This window comes from Vigna radiata, chromosome 1 (genome assembly GCF_000741045.1).
Source record: "Vigna radiata var. radiata cultivar VC1973A chromosome 1, Vradiata_ver6, whole genome shotgun sequence".
In the NCBI taxonomy this organism is placed as follows: Eukaryota; Viridiplantae; Streptophyta; class Magnoliopsida; order Fabales; family Fabaceae; genus Vigna; species Vigna radiata.
The window spans coordinates 11,308,183-11,326,570 of NC_028351.1; the positions used below are offsets into that span (position 1 = coordinate 11,308,183).

At 36.2% G+C, this 18,388-nt stretch overlaps 2 protein-coding genes across 2 annotated transcripts in view; both read left to right on the plus strand.

The window, feature by feature from the left end:
- The first annotated feature begins 1,344 nt into the window (after nt 1-1,344).
- LOC106770147 (receptor-like protein kinase FERONIA) lies at nt 1,345-10,715 on the plus strand. Its single transcript, XM_014655973.2, has 5 exons — nt 1,345-1,818; nt 1,915-2,745; nt 3,190-3,559; nt 5,747-5,753; nt 8,194-10,715. Exons 1-5 carry the CDS (start codon nt 1,485-1,487, stop codon nt 10,672-10,674), a joined length of 4,023 nt encoding a protein of 1,340 aa, XP_014511459.2. The 5' UTR covers nt 1,345-1,484; the 3' UTR covers nt 10,675-10,715.
- Nucleotides 10,716-17,197: 6,482 nt separating this feature from the next.
- The window catches only part of LOC106770157 (receptor-like protein kinase FERONIA), a 28,800-nt gene continuing 27,609 nt past the window's right edge, over nt 17,198-18,388 (plus strand). The window contains exon 1 of the mRNA XM_014655981.2: nt 17,198-18,382. Within this exon, the coding sequence (XP_014511467.1) occupies nt 18,049-18,382 (334 nt within the window). The 5' untranslated portion in view covers nt 17,198-18,048. The remainder of the gene's footprint in view (nt 18,383-18,388) is intronic.

An 18,388-nucleotide genomic window follows, 5' to 3' on the forward strand; every position in this document is an offset into this window, starting at 1 on the left:
AAGGGAAATAGTGTTTAGGGATAGAACTAGGACCTTTAGTTGTCATAAACTTCTTTTCTTAATGCGGGTGAATTTGGTGGATTACCAAGGGATTGGGATTTAACAAATGAACCTAGGCTAACTCACCAAGGGATTGGGTTTTAGTAAATTANCTAGTTGGCAAGAACAAGTAATTAATGAAGGGTATTGTAGTGCATTTGCATAGCAAGGAATTAGTTGAAATTATTCTCCAACATGTTCATTCCACATAGTTATCAATCATTTTCATATTCACTAGTTTTGGCCAAATTTTACTTATGCATAAATTTTACTTTCATTGCATAATACCAACCAAAAATTGGAATCATTCTTTAGCTTGAGTTAGTTAGTAATTATACGAGTGTAGAGTAATATCGAAGTCTCTAGGGAAACGATATCCGGTCTTACCGGTTTTACTACTTGCACGACTTGGTACACTTGCCAAAGTCTTAACACGGTGGTGGCGACCATGAATAGGATTCTTGGATATCATTTTCTCGGAGGTTGGTTGCGGTGGAGATTGGGCTTGTGCAGGTGGTGGCCGAGGCGTCTTGCAGCGGCTTTGCAACGCTGGTGGAGCACAGTGGTTTGGGCACTTTCTGTTGCTGGGTTGGTTTTTTTCTGAGTGCAGGAGAAGAAGATGATGGTGGTGGTGTGACTTTGTGGTGGCGCGACGATGATGGCGGTGGTTGTTGGCCGGTGAGAGTCACTGGGTGGCTGGCTACCATGGAGGAGGTAGCGGCGGCTAGGGTTTACCAAATTAAAAAAAAAATGCTACGTGTCAGGCAGTCTAAAGAGAAGACGTGGCTGTGCCGTTAGCCACATCACACAAAAATTAACACTGTCTGTTTTTAGGGACTAAAAATACTTGTTTTCATACTAAGGGGATGAAATGTCATCTTTCATGCAGGAACTAAAACCAAAAATCAGTGAAACTTTAGAGACTAAAAATATATTTAACCCAATATTTAATACACAAAAAAAAGCACCAGACTTGAAATAAAATAAAAATTAACTTAAAAACGTTAAAGGAATTCACACTAATTTAAATTCTATGGAGGATAATATATAGGTAAAAAAGAAGAGGCATATGTGTAAAGTATACCCAACCCAATTCGAATGAAAATGTTATAAATTTACCACCTTACAATTTATATCATTCATTTTATCAGTGTTCAAAATTTTATTTTTATAAGAGTGGGAAAATGTGATTACATTTAATAAAAAGTTAAAATTTGTAAAATTAATGGTTAACTGTATTTTTTACCCTTTCTGATCTTTTTAAAATTTGTTTTCTCTCTCCAATAAATTATTAACAGGTTTTAACTTTTTCTGTTTTGCTTTTTCTTTTTTGTCTATACTGGAAGAAGAACCCGTCAACTGTATAGACTCGCAGTGATATTTCGCTACCAAATACACTGCATGTTCCTTACTCCAGGTTTCCCAGCAATTCCAACCAAACTGTGATGATAAGTCTTCGCCACTTCACTCACTTCTATTCTCACCCTACAATGGCTATCACCACCTCCTTAACACTCTTTTTCCTCCTTCTACACTTCTCCACACGCCTCCAAGCCTACACCTCAAAGCAAGTTTTCACCATCAATTGCGGCACCACTGGAAAGTCCTCCGACGGTCAAAGAACGTGGACCGGCGACGCAGATACAAAGTACTTATCTTCCCAAGACACCACCGTTTCAGACAAGGCGATAACACAGTCTCCTTCAACCAATCAAGTCCCCTTCTCCACTGCACGCTTGTCCCGTTCCCAATTCAATTACTCCTTCCCTGTCTCCCCAGGCACCANAACACAGTCTCCTTCAACCAATCAAGTCCCCTTCTCCACTGCACGCTTGTCCCGTTCCCAATTCAATTACTCCTTCCCTGTCTCCCCAGGCACCAAATTCCTTCGCCTCTTCTTCTACCCTGCTGACTACCCTTCCTTTCCCCGCACCCACGCATCCTTCTCCGTTCAATCCAACCAATTTATTCTCCTCAACGATTTCAACGCCTCTCTCAACGCCGATGCTCAAGCCACGGACACTATCTTCAGGGAATACGTGGTCAACGTCAACGACGGTGAGAGGCTTATCCTCACCTTCACTCCCTCGCATCCAAACTCTTACGCTTTCATCAACGGAATCGAGGTACTTTCCATGCCAACCGATTTATATTACACACCAGCAAATGACACAGGCTTCACGTTAATCGGAAGTAGCACCCTGTACAGTCTTGGAACCAGCTTTGCTCTTCAGACTGAGTATAGAATCAAAGCCGGAGGACAAGAAATCTCGCCATATAACGACAGCGGTTTGTTCAGGGATTGGGCTGCCGAAGAACCTTACTTTATCAAACACAATCCAAAGAATGATGATCTACCAGCTAACACGGATGGGAAAATGAACATAACCGTGAATCCCGATTACGTGGCACCAAAGGAACTGTTCAGAACAGCGCGTAGCATGGGCACAAACGCCACTCTGAATAAAATGAGCAACCTCACCTGGGAGTTCCCCGTTGATTATGGCTTCACTTACGTTCTCAGGCTCCACTTCTGCGAGCTTGATCCCAATATTAATAAAATTGCTGACAGAAAATTTCATATTTACATAGCGAGTCAGGTGGCTGATGATCGTGCAGATGTAATGAAATGGAGTCAGCAACAAAAGGGTCTAGCTTTGCATAGAAACTACGCCGTTTTTATTCCTGAAAATGGTACTCAGAAAAAGTTTAATCTCTCGCTTCAAATGCACCCTTACGGAAGCAACGTGGATTCGAGATACCAAGGTGCCTTCNTGAACGGTCTTGAGATCTTCAAAATCAGCGAAGCCGGCTCAAACAACCTTGCCGGACCCAACCCGGATCCGGTTAAGACTTCATACAACAGTAGTTCCGGTCAAAACGAAAAGACAAGCAGCGGAAGTGGAACGATTATGATTGTCGTCGTGGGGGTGGTATGTGACGTCGTTCTGATTTCTCTTGCCGTAGTCGCACTTTTAGAATACAAGAGAATCACTTGTACTAAAAGCAAGGATAACGAATCCAAGTCAACTACCACGAAGATTTCCTCCCTGCCGACAGATCTCTGCCGTCGCTTCTCCCTCGACGAGATGAGNGCAGCCACCCAAAACTTCGACGAAGTCTTGATTGTCGGCTCCGGGGGATTTGGCCAGGTGTACAAGGGCTATATCGACGAGGGCTCCGTTCCCGTAGCCATCAAGCGCCTTAAACCGGATTCGCAGCAAGGGGTTCGCGAGTTCCTGAACGAAATTAAGATGCTCTCNCAACTTCGCCACCNCAATCTCGTGACCCTCATNGGNTACTGCAACGATAATAAGGAAATGATNTTGGTNTACGATTTCATGACANGTGGCAACCTCCGTGACCATCTATACAACACGNACAACCCAGCTATCTCGTGGAAGCAGCGGTTGCAGATCTGCATCGGCGCGGCGCGTGGACTTGATTATCTTCACACAGGCGCGNAGCACACGATCATCCACCGGGACGTGAAAAGCACGAACATCCTGTTGGATGATAAGTGGGTNGCCAAGGTTTCNGACTTTGGACTTTCGAGGCTTGGGCCCATTGGAACTTCGAAGGCTCACGTCAGCACCGACGTGAGGGGAAGCTTCGGATATTTGGATCCTGAGTATTATAAACGATATCGTTTGACGGAGAAGTCTGACGTGTACTCTTTCGGAGTTGTGCTTTTTGAGGTACTGTGTGGTCGTCCCCCTTTGATTCACAGTGCGGAGAAGCAACAGGTGTCGCTCTCTAATTGGGTGAGACATTGTTACGAAAGTGGAATGATAGCAGAGATTGTTGAGCCGACGTTGAAGAAGGAGATTGCAGCAAAATGCTTGAAGAAGTTTTGTGAGATTGGGATGAGTTGTTTGCTGGAAGATGGGTCGCTGAGGCCCTCCATGGGAGATGTGGCTGGGATGTTGGAGTTTACGCTGCAGCTACAAGAAAGTGCAGAGCAACGTGAAGAAGTGGCTAATGTTATTGTTAACCGAGAAAACAATTCCATGGAAATGGCTGGAAAGGAATCAATATAGTTGCTTAACGTCTCTCTAGATTTTCTTAAAATAAAAGATTAATTATATTTTTAAAGGATTAACTCTTATAATTCTGTACAAATTTAAAACCTTTTAAATTTGAAATATTCAAAGTTTAGATTTAGTCCTTAAAAAAAGAAAACCATCTTACACTAAAGATTATTATTATTTTTGTTAGCTTTTGGTTTTCCTAATTTTGAAACCTACCACCTTTTAAATGATATTGATCAAGTTTCAGCAAGGTAAAAAAGAAAATAGTTAAGAAATAAGAACTAATAGTTAATTCAAGGTATTCTCATTATGTATTTTAATTAGTTAAATATATATTAAAATCTTAAATAAAAATAAAATCTATTAAATCATGTAGACATCATACTCATATATTAAAATCTATTAAATACAAGTTTTAACATTTAATAGAAACATAATTTATCACACAATTGGTTTATTTATCCATTTCAAAATATAAGTCCATTCAATTTATTCTTTTTATAAAGAATATTTTTAAAAAGACAGTAAATCAGTATAAATATAAATTTTGTAAAAATATTTAAGATTCTCAACTTTAAAATACACATGGTGTAAAAAGATGATACAAAAATTCTAAAATTTGAGTTTTACGTATTCCAATGATCTATGTGATCTATGTAAACATGTCAAAACAACCCATTTCATAAGATTTAGTCTAGAGGTCTAAAGCTTACAAAACCCAAAAAAAAAAATATTAAAATAATTTAAATATATGATCAAATATTCTCAAAACATTATAAGTTAAAGTCTTTTCATAAACCTTCCTTTTTTAAGATGATGAGAAAAATTAGACATGGTTTCACACTGTTTCAAAAAGTCAAAACATTCTAAAAATTTTCAGAAAAAATCAATTGTATATAGTATTTCAATCAAAGTTGTTTCTACTTCAAAATCATGTGTATAGATTTAGTTATTATATTTTACGCTGCTTGAAAAGATTTTACTGTTTAGAGACGAATGCGAGCAATGAATTGAGAGTGAGAAGGTGTTTGTTTGTGCGGATTTGCGAGTGGTGAAATGCAATGATTTGCAAAATGAGGTTGTTTTTTCATCTCACTGATACGAAGAGATTTACGTTGATTTCTTTAGAAATTACGTGTGTGCCCTCGTGATTTTGTTAACTTCGCAATTTCGGTGTGCAGCGAGACTCTCTACCATTAACACAACCATTCAAGATGAAGACCGAAGATGAAGATGAAGTTTACTGAAGCAGCGACGCTTGAAGAAGTGGTGGTTCATGGGCATGTATTCGGTTCCACAAATCTGGTAACCGATTACAGTGGCAAGAAGAAAATGAAGATGGAGTTGTATTCGGTTCCATCATGCGTATCCGATTCCACTCCATCAAGAAATTGCAGAGAAGAACGTATTCGGTTCCACGTTCTTGTATTCGGTTCCATCTTTGAAGAATGCGTGTGCAGTAATCGGTTCCTCCAACATTCTTCCTCCCTCGTGCATGGCTGATGCGTGTTGCAGGCTGATGTGATTTTGATGATGGTGGAGTTTGGAAGGATACAACGAGCATCCATGGTGGATGATGATGAAGATGAAGCTGATAGGGAAATGGGGAGTCAACTCTTGACCATAACAGTGCTGACATTTTGGGGAGGCGAGAAAAAACGGCGCGGCAGGGACAGTGTTACCGTAGAGGAAGGACGACCAAACGATGAAGTCGTGGTGGCCCTGGTAGGTGTCGGGGAGGGCGGTGGGGAGGGAGATATGTTGGCTATGGTAGGAGGCGTAGAGGCAGAGTGCGTGGTAGTAGACGCCGATGGGGGAGTTGGGGTTGTGGGCAGAGAGGAGGATGACGTCTTCAAAGAAAGAGAAAAAAACTTTCTTTAACAAGGAAAATGATATTTTGACACAATTTTGACACTGCACAGGTGTCAAAATGTGGTTGTTAAAAAATATTGTTAAAAAATGTTGTTAAAATATCATCATCCGAACTTAAAACACAGTTAATTATTAAAAATAAATTCATTATTAAATTCATTTTACTAAATAAATTCACTCTTTATGGAGATTTAAGAAAACAGAAACTTTTGTTGACTCCTGATATCACTATAATTCATGCAACTGAAAGACATGCAGCTGGCATTCTGCAAGCCATCGATGACTTCTCTCAAGCCAACTGAAAGAATGTGCACTGTACTAAAGAAACTCAAAATGCACTAAAACAGTTTACTACACTGTACTAAAGGAACTAAAAAATAGTTAAGTTATTCTGAACTATTTAATTCAGTTCAATTTTCCTAAATTGTTTTATTTATAGTGCAACGCAGTATAATGTATTTTGCCCACTCCTAGTTGAATTTATGATTCACATAAATTAATAATGATCATAAACAATAAACTCTTTCAATTGAACAGTTTTTAATTTTCTTTAGGATAGAAAAGGAAAACATATCTTAAGCATTGACTATTGGAAACAATTAATAAACTGGAAGAATTAATAAACTATAAATTGATCTCTGGAATTTTCTCAAAGTGGATGGCTTAAAGTGTTTTTTATTGGCTTCTGATGGTAACCATGAGATCATGAGAGAATAAGGTGGAGCAAAATTTTACTGGATCTCATGGTGGATGTCAAATGCTCAAATTAAAGAATTTGAATCAATATATGTGTATCATTCCCTCAAAACTTGACATATACTTATAGGATTTTGGGCCCTCTTAAAAAATCCAAAATATCAATAATAATAAAAACTTACTAGGTATATATAAATTAATATTATAATAATAATAAAAAGTAATATAAACTAATCAAATATTTTATACATTTTTTTATATCTGATATTAAAGGATATATAGAATGTCATCAAATTATCTATATTTGATGATATATTATAGTAATATATAGTAATTGAGCAAACAAATATTTATTCAGACGTTATTAATCACTTTAGGTCTATATCACTGAATGAGCTTTCTTGGGCTATAATTTTTAGCATATTTGTTAGATTGGACAGGTAGTAGATATAAAATTAAATTTTATTAATAGCTTTTAACTTATTAATTATGCATAGATAAATTTATGAATTATTTCGTCAAATATAAACTATTTTGATTATTTTAATTTGCATAATTAATGTTCTTACCTACAGTTTTTGCATATTAAATTAGCATGAAATTATCCAGAAATCATAAGTTTAACTAAACTTTACAACCAATTTACTTATGAGTTTAAGATTTGTGGAAAACTTACCCGAATATCTGAAATTTTGAAAAAAAAGAAGGATATGAGTATTTTGAGCAAAATATTTTACAGGAAAATTTTCTACAAATTTCTTTGAGAATTATGCAGGATATCTTTCAAAATTTTAAAGTTGTGTCTAATTTATTAACCGTTGGAAAAATTATATGTGGATTCAAATTCCAAAAAATTCACAGAAATCTTGTTTGCTTTTGGTAATTTTATACACAAAAATTAGGAGACAAATTCCCATAAAATTCAACAAGTGTTTATAACTTTTTGATTATATTTATAAAAATTTGAAAAAACTATTCTAGTTCTTATAGCATACGTAAATTTTAATTGTAGTTTCTATAAATTATCAAAATTTATTCTTCCTAAATTTCAAATTGATATTGCTAATCCTTAATATTCATTTTGAAATGTAGATAACTGTATACTTTCTTCATGAATAATTTTTTTTTTAAGTATAAGCATGACATAATCATATGTGTTATTTGGAATGACCATTTGATTTGATTTTAGATATAGGAAAATATTTTCACATCAATTTTTTGATACCATTTTAACACTACACACGTATCAAAATATGGTTGGACGATTTCAAATTAATAAAAAAACTTTGATTTTTTTCTTCCAAATATACTCTTATCTCAGTTTTTTTAATTTGAAATCATCCAACCACGGTATCAAAATGTCAAATTATCATTTTCCTTATCATAGTCCCATGTTAGAAATACGTAGAATTCTTTCAACTCTACATATTTTTTACTTTGACTGGTCCAAGTCTTTCACTAGCATACAATCAACCGTACTTTCTTCCTCTCCTTCCCAACTACAGTACCAATCATTCTACAATGCTAAGGCCTCGTAACTCTACTCCCCTGTTAGCCGCAAACCATGAAGTTCCTTACTGTCACCACCTCCTTCACATTACTCTTCTTCCTTCTACACTTCTTCACACACCTCCAAGCCTATATCCCATCGGAAGTTTTCACTATCAGTTGCGGTTCCACCGGAATGTCCTCCGACGGTCAAAGAACGTGGGCTGGCGACGCAGACCCAATGTTCTTTACTTTCCAAGACGGCTCTGTTTCAGAGAAGGCGACAACACAGTCTTCTTCCACCAATAAAATACCCTTCTCCACCGCACGCTTGTCCCGTTCCCCATTCAACTACTCCTTCCAACTCTCCGCAGGCACCAAATTCCTTCGCCTCTTCTTCTACCCTGCCGATTACCCTTCCTTTCCCCGCACCCACGCATCCTTCACCGTTCAATCCAACCAATTCACTCTTCTTGAAGCTTTCAACGCCTCTCTTAACGCCGACGCTCAAGCCACCGACACTATCTTCAAAGAATACGTGGTCAATGTCAACGACGATGAGAGGCTTATCCTCACCTTCACTCCCTCGCTTCCAAACTCCTACGCTTTCATCAATGGAATCGAGATGCTTTCCATGCCAACCGATTTATATTACACACTAGAAAATGAGACAGGCTTCACGATGATCGGAACTAGCGCGCTGTACAGCGTTGGAACCAGCTTTGCTCTTCAGACTGAATATAGAATCAAAGCCGGAGGACCAGAAATCCCACCACAAAACGACACCGGTTTGTTCAGGAATTGGGCTGCCGATGAAAGCTATTTTATCAAAGACAACCCAAAGAATAATGATCTACCAGCTGATGTGAATAGGAAAATTAACATAACCGTGAATCCCGATTACGTGGCACCAAAAGAACTGTTCAGAACAAGGCGTAGCTCTGACAGAAACGCCACTATTAACAGGATAAGAATCCTCACTTGGGAGTTCCCCGTTGACCGTGGCTTCATGTACGTGATCAGACTTCACTTCTGCGAGCTTGATCTCAATATTAATAACATCGGTGACAGGCGATTCTCCATTTACATAGCTAGTGACTTGGCTGATGACCGTGCAGATGTAATGATTTGGAGTCAGAGACAAAAAGGGCTAGCTGTCCATGAAAATTATGCCGTTTTGATTCCCAAGAATGGTGATCAGAAAAAGTTTAATCTCTCGCTTCAAATGCATTCTTACGGAGGATACAGTGACCCCTTCCTCAACGGTCTAGAGATCTTCAAAATCAGTGAAGCCGGTTCGAACAACCTAGCCGGACCCAACCCGGACCTGGTTCAGACCCCACAGAACAATGCTCCCAGCCAAAATGGAAAGACCAGCAGTGGAAGCGCAACGAAAATTGGCATCACGGCGGGGGTAGTTTGCGTTGTCGTTTTCTTTGTCCTGTTGTTCACCACTTTCAAGTGGAGTGCACTGTTCACAACGACCAAGTCAACCAACAGCCACAATTTTTCTCTTCCTTCTGATCAATGCCGTCGGTTTTCCCTTGTCGAAATCAAAGCTGCCACCAAAAACTTCGATAACTCCTACGTCGTCGGCGACGGTGGATTTGGACACGTGTACAAGGGCTACACAGACGGCTCAGTCCCAGTTGCTATCAAGCGCCTTAGACAGGGTTCCCAGCAGGGGGCTAGCGAGTTCGTTAACGAGATCCAGATGCTCTCACAACTCCGCCACCGCAATCTCGTCTCACTTATCGGTTACTGCTGTGATAACAACGAGATGATCCTTGTTTACGAGTTCATGGGATGTGGAAACCTCCGCGACCATCTCTACGGCACCGATAACCCCCCTCTTTCGTGGAAGCAGCGGTTGAAGATTTGCATTGGCGTTGCGCGCGGGCTACGCTATCTTCACAGTGGCGCGAAGCAAATGATCATCCACCGTGACGTGAAAACGACCAACGTCTTGTTGGATGAAAGGTGGGTGGCGAAGGTTTCGGATTTCGGACTATCCAAAATTGGGCCGAATGAGATATCGAAGGCCCATGTGAGCACCGCCGTGAAAGGCAGCTTTGGGTATTTAGATCCGGAATATTACATTCGACGGCGGCTGACGGAGAAGTCCGACGTGTATTCTTTTGGGGTGGTGTTGTTTGAGGTACTCTGTGCCCGTTCACCTCTGATCCCTACTGAAGAAATCGAACAGGTGTCACTAGCTAATTGGGCCAAATATTGTTGCCAAAATGGGACAGTGACAGAGATGATGGACCCCATATTGAAGGGGAACATCGCTCCTGATTGTTTGGCCAAGTTTTGTGAGATTGGGGTGAGTTGTTTATCACAAGAAGGGATGCTGAGGCCGTCCATGAACGATGTCGTTTTGATGTTAGAGTCTGCGCTGAAATTGCAAGAGAGTGCCGACCAAAGGGCAACGCCGGAAGAAATTGATCATGTGCTTGATCTTGGAGAGCATCACAATAGTTGCAAGGACAATGATAATTTGATGTTGGAGCTGTTTTCTGAGATTGTCGACCTAGAGCCACGTTGAAATAACCAGTAAAGCTCATTAAAGGTTTGCTAAACAGTTACATTTGAAGACCTAATATTATCTAAATGCTCCAAATTTATGTGTTCAGTTTCGTGGTTAGAGTGTTAAAGTATATATATAAGGGAAAAGTTATTTTAACACGAATAAAGAAAACATTCATTTGCCACTAATATTTATAATATAATAATATATATTGTGATTTTAAATTAAAAATTAATATAATTATAATTAAAATATTATTATTTGATCTTAAAAACAAAGTTCTAAATAATTTAAAAAACAATCCAAAACCTAAATTATCAAAAGTTAAACTTAAACTAAATGTAATTAATGTTCAACAACAATTAGAAGTCTTTCTAGATTCATTTTTGCAGATGATAAGTTGTCCACTCCTGTCTGCTTAATTGCATCTCTGGTACCAAGATGTACTCTTATCTGCTTAAGCTGTAAAATGAAGAAAAATTCATTATGTTTTTATATATGTTCAATGATGATCTTAATCTAAGACATGACATAGTAGCCACATTCCCATAAATTTAACTGCTTGTTATACTAAAATGACAAACTAAATAGTCAAGCATTTAAATCTTTCAATAACATATAAAATGAATTAGAACTATAAATGATTTACAACCTTTGGATACGAGATTTGAACTAGCTGGCTTTGAGATTTACCCATAACTCTATTTACATTGAAAACACAAGGTAATATTAATATAACTATATTTATCATAAAAATTGAAGGTCAACATGAATTTGAAACATAAAAAGAGAAACACTTATCCTTGAAGCATGTTTTTCAAGTCAGTTTTCATGTTCCCTTGCAATGAACAAAACCATATAATTTTACATTACCTGGGAATGATGACTATCAACTTTGCTAGAGGATCCACTTCAGCCATCTCATCATCTTTATCTATGACTGGCTCATGCATCAACTGCTTCTAAGCACTTGTGAACTAAAGATTTGCATCTTAGGCAACTTATAACTACCTGGGAAGATGAGTATAAGATTCTTCCTAATCATCAAACTCCATTGCAAGAGTCTTTTGTTTCGCCAAAAAAACCGATACATTGAACCATTGTCCATAAATTTATATCTTGAACAACTTGTAACCACCTAGGAAGAGGAATACAAAATTCTTCCTAATCACCAAATTTCACTCCAAAAGCCTTTTGTTTCGTCATCCAAACTTTTTTATGACAAAATATCTAAAGTGAGTTTTAATTTCTCTGCAATCAAACTTTTTTATGAAAATTAAAATCTAAGTTATGTGGTTACAATAAAAATTTTATGATCTTAAAAGAATACTGTTGAAAAACAAGTATGAGGTGTTTTAATATTTTTAATTTTCCAATGGTATTATAAAATAATCATAAAATAATATAAAATAATCATAATAATATGAGACATTACCTTATTAACCAAATATAATATAAATTAGATATATGTTTTTAAAGAATATTATAAAGTAATAAAATATCTTGATCATATATTTTTTTAATATATAAATATTTATGCTAACAAATGTCATGTTGAATGAACTTTATTGTGCTACATCGTCGTTGGACCGGATATGTATAGTATATAACTTGAAGAAATTAACAATTGACCAAATAATAAAAAATTGCATTCATACCATAAAAAAATAATAAGTGATGTACTAAATTCATCTCATCCCAATAACTTTGCATTATATCCGTGGAACAAAATCTGTCTTAAGTCATAAACCGATCTTGAATTCAATATCAATTTTAAACTAAAATCTTAAAACAAAAAGTTTTTTAATATTTACTTTTATATAATATTGACTTCGTCCATTTTTAGTCAAAGTGGGATTAGTACTTATTTAAACTTTGTACAGTTGATAGAAAACTTATACTTTTATATTAAACTACAACTTGCAGATTTTAAAACATAAGAAACACTTTCAATGTCGTGTGAATTCTAAAATTTAGCAATAAATTAAAAGTGGAATTAAATTACAATGGATCATTTATGACATTTGTCCAAGAAGCTAGATTTCCTAAGGTCTCGAACACATGCTCGGATCACAAAAATTGGAGTTCCTTTACCAAAGTTATGATCCTTCACAGTAGACTCATCTACATTAGAATTCGACAAAATTGGTGTCTGCATTTTTATGCAGCAGGAGATTTGTTGAAGAATTGCAAAACTTCATAGACTAAATAATTTATTATCTTTCATTGGACATAGGTTCACTCAAAAACAATTTTCCCAATAGCTATCAAATTGGATATAGTTTCATCAAAATACTTAAAAGAAAAGTTAATTCAAAAAATTTTACAGTTAAAAGTATTTTTATAGTCATCAAAACATTCTAAAAATTTCACGAACAAACATTGTATGTAGGCTTAAAGTTGTTTCTATTTCAAAATCATATATAAAGGTTAAGCTATTTAAAGTAGGTTGAGTCATCAAAACTTACTATAATCATGTTCTCAAATTTATTTTTGAATTTTGCATGGCAGTGGAATTTTCGGGTTAGATACTTCATTATATATATATATATATATATATATATATATAAAGGCCTTTCAAACAAAGTATTAAAAGCAGAAAATTTTGAAAGAGTCTTCGGTTCAATTTTTCTTTCACATTGGATATATAACTTTGAAAAGACAACTACAGAAACTATATAAAAACCTAACATTTGGACTTGAATTTAACGAAAATACATTATACTTGCAAACGAACTTAAATATTTAAAAATCACCATCACAATAAAAAAGGCATTGTGGACAAACGAATTTAAATATTTCAAAATCACGATCACAAACCAAAATATAAAACCTGCAACGTCTAGCTTATTTTTAATCTGCAAAATTCTAGTGAATAAATATAAACAAGTGCTGGGTGTAGTAAAATTAGTAGAAATTTTTATGAGAAAATTTTTGACAAAATAAAGTTGACGACCATTCCTTACAAATTATTAATCTCATAAAAATTTAAAACAATCAACAGCAAATATGTGTTTTTATAGTAGTATTCGAGAGATTCTCCTATTCGAAAATTTTAAATATATTATATATTCCCTTTTTTATAATAAATTACAAGTATAGTATTTTAATATCTAGGAAGAGGTTTTCAAAATGGTTTGATTATATTAAGACACATAATCTTTTATAACATGGGATGTTAAAATTCAAAACTTTAATTATGAGTTATTATTATCTAGAAGCTTGATCATGTATCTAATCGACAATACCTATCATTTAGTATTAACAAATATTTATAAAATAAGTTAAATGAAGATAAAAATTAAATTTAACTAAATGTTTAATTGAAATATAAATATAAATAAAACAATAAATATTTAATATACAAAAAAGCACCAGACTTGAAAGAAAATAAACATTAACTAAAATCGTTGAAGGAATTCACACTCATTTAAATTCAATGGAGAATAATATTTAGGGGAAAAAAAGGAGAAGGCATGTGTGTGAAATATACCAGCCCAATTCGAATGAAAATGTTATAAACTTACCATCTTACAAGAAGAACCCGTCAACTGTATAGACTCCCAATAATATGTAAAACGAAAATATTTTTTTAACACCCTTATTTGACACAAATTTGACACCGTTCAGGTGTCAAATTTCTATTGACTTTTTTCTTTTAAATAGAAATGGGTTTTTTAAAAACTGAAGAGGGTAGAATAGGAATTCTGAGGATATGAAATTTCGTTTGACGGTTTCTTTTTCTTCTTTTTCACTTTGTTTCTGAAATTTCTTGTCTCCCATCACTCTTTCCATTCCCGGTTGCTTCATCTCTCCAATCCTTTGGTTTTTCTGTTGCACCGTTCGTCTCATTTCAACCCAAAAAAAGCTATCTTTCGCAAGGTAAGCTCTATTTCCTCTATCCCCTTTTTGGGTGGCTTTGGCGTTGTGTGTGTGTTTTGTCATTTCGTCCCCTTCTCGCGTTGTTCTCTTTGGCGTTATTTATTCATTTTGTGTTTTGTGAACCCTAAGCCACCATTGATTTTTTGGTCACTTTCGTGTTTTCATTTTTTGTGCAGTTGCAATGACTTCCGGAATCCCAAAGGTAAGTTAAAGTTTTGGTCTTTTATTTAGTTGCATTTTTTTGGTTAGTAATAACAATCTTTTCATTATTTTTTGATTGGGAGAATATGAAAAGTACAATATTTTCATTATTTTTTGATGATTTGGTTGATATGACAAGTACAATATTTTCATTTCAGAAGGAATTGCTTGCAATCAGAAAGCGATATGTACGTGAATGGATCTTGGATGACGAGAACATAAGACTACTGGATGCGCTAGAGGTTTATGGATTGTTGTAGGATAGTTATCCAGTGTAAAAATGTAGTGTAGTTTAGTTTGTTTTGATAGGATAGTTGTCATGACAGTGTACTTTTTATATGAAGTCAGTGTACTTTTCGTTTTATATATATGAAGACATTTACAACTTCTTATTGGAATAAGATTGTTTTATATTTTTGAGGGTTAAATATGCTTTTAGTCCCTCAAGTTTCACTGATTTTTGGTTTTAGTCCCTGCATGAAACATTGATGGTATTTCATCCTCTTAGTATGAAAACTCGTATTTTTAGTCCCTAAAAACAGATGTCGTTAGTTTTTTTGTGATGTGGCTAACGGCACAACCACATATTCTTCCACATCCATTGATCATTGCTTGCCACGTTGGTGTTCTTTAGCATTTGAATTAACTAACCGCGTCTACCATCTCTCTTCTGACCATGATCCCCCATCTTTGACTCCCTCATGGCCGCCATCAAACGCTCACAGGCTAACCAGCGGCGCCACCCTCATGGCCACCATAACCTAAACTTAAACTAAAACCAAAACCACCAACAACTCTTTTTCCGATTGGGAGTTGTCTCATTCGGGCCGTCACCGGCGAAAAAATCAAAACTTTTGGAGGTCGATATGGATGTGGATTCTTCAGAGGGTTGTGTGGAAGTTCAATCGCAAAAAGGGGAAGAGGGTATGGGAAATTGCGAGGGGAAACCAGTTTCTAAAGAAAAAAAAGCTTCACACTCTTCTGCCAAAAATTTTGAAACTACCATGAGCAAAAACAGTAGTAGTAAGAGTAAAACAGAAGGAGAACACAAGCAAAATAAAAAATAAAAAGAAAAGATTCAATCGATGTTCACCACAATAACTATTTCACTTCAGGCAAGTAAAGCTGCATTCTAAACTTAGCACAAGCTGCAACCCAAAAAAAAAGCTTTCACCTATGGAGATTCAAAAACACCACATGAACATTTCAACCCCAAACACCCAAATTAAGAAAAAAAAATTATATAAACACATAAATTTCCCCTGACACTTTTACTTTAACACACAAACCCAACCACAGATCAGAGAAACTCCATTTTTCTGTGACGATGGCGCGTGCAGATTGATTGCGTTTGTATCAACGTGGCAGACAGAGAACACTGAAACTGTGAGAAGACGTGGCTGTGCCGTTAGCCACATCACAAAAAAACTAACGGCGTCTATTTTTAGGGACTAAAAATACGAGTTTTCATACTAAGAGGATGAAATGCCATCAATGTTTCATGCAGGGACTAAAACCAAAAATCAGTGAAACTTGAAGGACTAAAAGCATATTTAACCCTATTTTTGAAGACATTCTACAAATTGTTATTACAATAAGATGATTGATTTCAAGATTGCTTATGTGCAATGTAGAAATGATTGTTGATTGATGATTGATGTCCAAGTTTTTGTTATGTGCAATGTATGAAAGTTCCATAGCAAATAAGGCCAAGTACTACAATCTGTGCAGAAAAAAGACCCTTGTAATCGTTTACAAGAGGTTGGTAATCGTTTACGCGAGCCTTTTTTCTGTTTTGGACATCCTGTTGCACTGAAAGAACCACCTATGGTAACGTGGGGGACCACGGGTGATTTTTGGTGTTTTTTAAGACAACTTGACTTGTTTTTTGTATAAGTGTGAGTCTAGGGTTAGATGTGATGCTTGGGAAACCCCATGATGTAGGAGGGGTCCACCCAAGGTGATGACACGAACCTTGGTGAAGTTCACTAAAATTTGCCACATAAAACACTCTTGTAATCGATTACAATAGGCTTGTAATCGATTACGCGAGCCATATTCCTGTTTTGGACATCCTGTTGTACTGAAGGAACCACCTGTGGTAACGTGGGGGACCATGGATAATTTTGGGTGTTAAACAAGTTGTCCATATGCTGAGTAGCACTCGTTTACAGGGCTATTGTAAACGATTACATTGCACACTTGACCACCATTATCTTCACCAGTTTAGCTATGTTCATCAAATCACAACCATTAATTCATTTTTTTCCACAAACATTATCACTTGGAAATCAAATTATAAAGCACTTCAATAAAAGACACATTAAATTTGCAATTATGAATTACATAAATGTATTGAAGCAAACATGGATGTTCTATATATTGAATCAAATAGGTTTTACAACATCTTTTTCTTGTCCTAAGACTCAAGTCTAATACAATAATTACTCATTTTTCTTTCTAACTACTACATTTGCGGTGTATGGTGTCCTAAGTTTTTGACTCTTAAAACGCCTTCTTGAACCAATCCTAACATACGTCTTCAACTGTGATTGGTTGTTGGACATTCCACCCGGTGCATTTGGCGACATTACACCTTCTTCATTGTTGCACATCCACCCGCTTCCTCGTTCGACATTCCACCAAGTAAATGGAGTCTTTGAAACGACTTCCCGTTGCTCCTCTGTCAACCGTTCGTTGTTGAGAGTGCAAACATACATAGTTGAAAATGAATGACGAACGGTCAACTGCCCAAAGAAAATAACTCAAATGAAAACAACAAAACAAATTACAAAAACCCATAACGTGTGGAAGAAACGACAACAACCCCAATACCCAAACCTAAAACCCAATACCAAAACCTACAATGGGAGAAGACATTTACCTTGGTCCAACGAAGGTCCATTCCGGTACTTCTCATTTTAGCAAAACAATGGAAAACAGAAGATGCAAGAAGAAGGCAATGGAGAAGACGAAAACGCCGAAGAGGACGAAGGGAAAGGAGGAAATATGAGAGAGAAAGTTTTCTGACACAAAAAACCAAAATTTAAAAAAAAAACAAAAAAAAACGATCCAATTAGAACTTGACACCTGTCACTATCAAATATTTGTCAAAAATTAGGTGAAAAAATAACATTACCCTATGTAAAAAGTTACTTTGACACGGTATAAAAAAGAAACATTTAATATAATAATATAATTATGATTTTAAATTTAAAAAATAATATAATTATAATTAAAATATTAATATTTCGCTAACAAACTGCATGTTCCTTACTCCAGCTTCCCAGCAATTCCAGCCAAACTGTGATGATAAGTCTTCGCCACTTCACTCACTTCTATTCTCACCCTACAATGGCTATCACCACCTCCATAACACTCTTTTTCCTCCTTCTACACTTCTCCACACGCCTCCAAGCCTACACCTCAAAGGAAGTTTTCACCATCAATTGCGGCACCACCGGGAACTCCTCCGATGGTCAAAGAACCTGGACCGGTGACACAGACACAGAGTACTTATCTTCCCAAGATACTACCGTTTCAGACAAGGCGTCAACACAGTCTCCTTCAACCAATCAAGTCCCCTTCTCCACTGCACGCTTGTCCCGTTCCCAATTCAATTACTCCTTCCCTGTCTCCCCAGGCACCA